This window comes from Galeopterus variegatus, unplaced genomic scaffold (genome assembly GCF_000696425.1).
Source record: "Galeopterus variegatus unplaced genomic scaffold, G_variegatus-3.0.2 Scaffold1947, whole genome shotgun sequence".
Classification (NCBI taxonomy): Eukaryota; Metazoa; Chordata; class Mammalia; order Dermoptera; family Cynocephalidae; genus Galeopterus; species Galeopterus variegatus.
The window spans coordinates 234,907-237,898 of NW_007728058.1; the positions used below are offsets into that span (position 1 = coordinate 234,907).

Here is a 2,992-nt window from a genome sequence, read left to right on the forward strand (position 1 = left end):
GCGGGAGCGCCACCGCGCTTCCCAAGCGGCGCATTATAGCAGTGCGCCACCGGGCCGGCCCGTAATTTTTTGCTTTACAGTTTGTATCAGTACTTTTTTTATTTATATAGCTAACAACAGATTGAATCATTACTTTTCTTACTAATTGTGTGAACTTGCTGTAATTGGCAGCTTTTATCTGCTGCCAGGTGGCCCCTTCCATTGATGTCAGTTCAGAGGGTTTGGGGTGCTCCTTTGCCATTTCTTCAAGTCTCTTGATTCTACCTGTGGTATCTGTGATTCCACTCTCCTTGTTGGTCTCGACATCCTAGGCTCCCTCCTGCTTTCTCCAGTCCCCTGAATTGTGGGGAGGGGCCTGGTCTGGGAATCAGGAGACCTGGGCTCTCCTCTTGGTTCTGTCATGAGCCACCCCTTTGCCTTCGAGCAAGTCCCTTCGCCTTTCTGCACCTCAGAGCCCTCTACACAATGAAGGTCGTGGATCAGATGATGTTCAAAGCCCTTTTCAGCTTTAATAATCTGAGTCATTTACGACACTGTTGGTGTAGCGTTATGGCTGATCCCTGTAATAGAAGACATGATGGCGGTGGTGGTAAACACTGCTAGCGTTTACTTCAGTGCTACGTGCACTTCTTTGTTGTTTGATGTGTGGACAAAGAGGCACAGTCTGATTGTTGGAAAATGGCATGGAATTGTAGTAATGGTACTTCTGAACAAAAGGAGCTATAGAGAATGTCACTGAAAAGAAGGGGTTTTACATAGAGAAATTTTTTCATTGCTTTTGTTTCTTCTTGTCAGTGACATTTCTGAAATTTTAAAAAATATCTAGCATTTCAGTATCATAATAGAAAACTGATATTTTATTTAATTATTCATTATTTAATATGAGGATTAGTTTTAACAATCTGATATCTTTTTTCTTACCCAAGTAATTCATACTCGTAATCTCACTCTAAAAGATTTGAATGATAACATGTATATTAGCAATAAATGTGTCTAATTTTTTCATCCATTTTTCTCCTCAGGTTGTGTGGTGTGGTAAAGCATGTTGTAAACCCCTCAGAATGTTCTTCCCCTGAAAGATGCATCTTAGCCTACCTCTATGATCTCTATGTGTCATGCAGCCACCTCAGAAGTAAATTTGGCGACCTCTTCAGGTAGGTAGAAGGAAATCAAAAAAACAGAGATAGGATGGTACCTATGTTTGTCAGTAATGCCACCAATATTGTCATCCTTTTTAATAGTGAAAGCTAATCATAATTACACTTATTTTTACACTTATTTTACAGTAATTTTGATATACTCAAGACTTGTTCAAACTGAATATTAAAATACATAGTGTCAATAAAAGACTTAAACAATACAAGTGTGTGATCACAGGTTTTTTGTTTTGGTTTTTTCCCCCCTTAGATTGAAATGACTTTAGGTCATAAACTATCCAACTTTGACTAATTTTACTTCTTCAACAAATAACGGATTTTTTTTTAAGACTTTACGTTTTCTTTATGTTTTGCAAACATAGTACATCTTAGGTAAGTCATACTGAAGTAATGATGAATATTTGGCATATCTTTTTTTCTATTCTGATTTGAATGATAAGCCTAATAAAAGGTTCAGTGAGGCAGCTTTTGTATTTTTTCTGAAATTATTTTCTCTCTTTGTTTTGATGTCTCCATGTTTTGCACTAACTTTTTTTGTTACTTTGGGTAGCTTTAATACTCTTGGGGCATCATGAAGTTTCAAAATTTTTTCATTTCCTAGTGACTCATAGAAGGTTCTGTACTCCTTTCATTCTTCTTCAACTTTTTCAAAGTGTTTTTACTTTTTTACATCTTTTTAAAAGAAACAATTTGCTGTTTAGTAAGTTACTTTTCACCTGTTAATGAATTTCCTAAAAATGGCCATTATCGTTATTGAGTAGCATTAAGTCGATGTGCGTTGAAAGCAGGACAAGCTAGTTTGTGTTACCGATTTTATATGAGTTAGATTCAACTTGATAAATACTATCTAATGTTTTCTTGTATGGAAAAACACAGCTGAGTTACATTATCAGGTCATGAATTTTATTACTGTCAATTAATCTTGTTGCTTCAGGGGTTACTTAGGATCAGCAGGGTGGCACTTAGGATCACAGGGAGAGGCACTGTCTAAAGTTTGCTTGAATAAAACAACGGAAGAGAAATGCAGCTTTCTTGGAGTATCTTGAGGTCAATGATGTGTTTGTAATTTGGGATTAAGATAAATGGACAAACCGAAACTAGAGACACAGAGAGATTTCTATTAATATACTAATAAAACAATTTTAATAATTTTATCTGAAACACCATAAAGTTGAGTGAGGGGAACATTTGGCAGAAATGTAACACTAATCCCATCTGCCACTGATTGAACTACTGCTGTGTACCAAGTGTTGCACTGGGTTAATTCCATCAAGATCTTTAATCCTCACAACAAACCCAGGAAATAGAAATAATTTTCCTGTGAACAAATGATTGTTCCTAGTCATAAGGTAATAAATGATGAAGCCTAGATTAGAACACCAGTCATTTTGGCCTCAAGATTTGTGTTGCTTTCATTACCCTACCAGGTTTTTCTGGTCTGTGCAATTTCAGAAGGAAAATGTCTGAGTTGTTTGCTTAATTCCATGTATGCTGCCATGCAGCAGAGTGGTAAGAATTAGAGAGTGATCTAGATGGAAGCTAACGTTTTATTAAAATATAGAAGCTCATCTAGAAAGAGTGCAATAAATGAGATAGGAAGCCTAGAAATGAAGAGTAAGGAGACTTTCCACGAGCTGAAGAATTCAGAGAAATTATGCAATCCTGGCTGGAGTTAAGAGAGAGCCAACTCAGGAAAAGTCTGTATGCTGATAGAAAAGTGAGGATGAAGCTTATAAAAATTAAGGAGAAGCATAATTCTTTAGAGAATTATATCTGTAAAGACAGACATGGTTAGATTGGTAGAATAAAGTGGGAGATTGAATTAAAAATAGGTA

The 2,992-nt window shown here is 36.3% G+C and overlaps 1 protein-coding gene across 1 annotated transcript in view; it reads left to right on the forward strand.

Annotated features, from left to right (window-relative positions):
* Positions 1-2,992, forward strand: part of MED12L (mediator complex subunit 12-like) — a 287,707-nt gene that overhangs the window by 214,481 nt on the left and 70,234 nt on the right. The window contains exon 16 of the mRNA XM_008579724.1: positions 1,023-1,154. Within this exon, the coding sequence (XP_008577946.1) occupies positions 1,023-1,154 (132 nt within the window). The remainder of the gene's footprint in view (positions 1-1,022; positions 1,155-2,992) is intronic.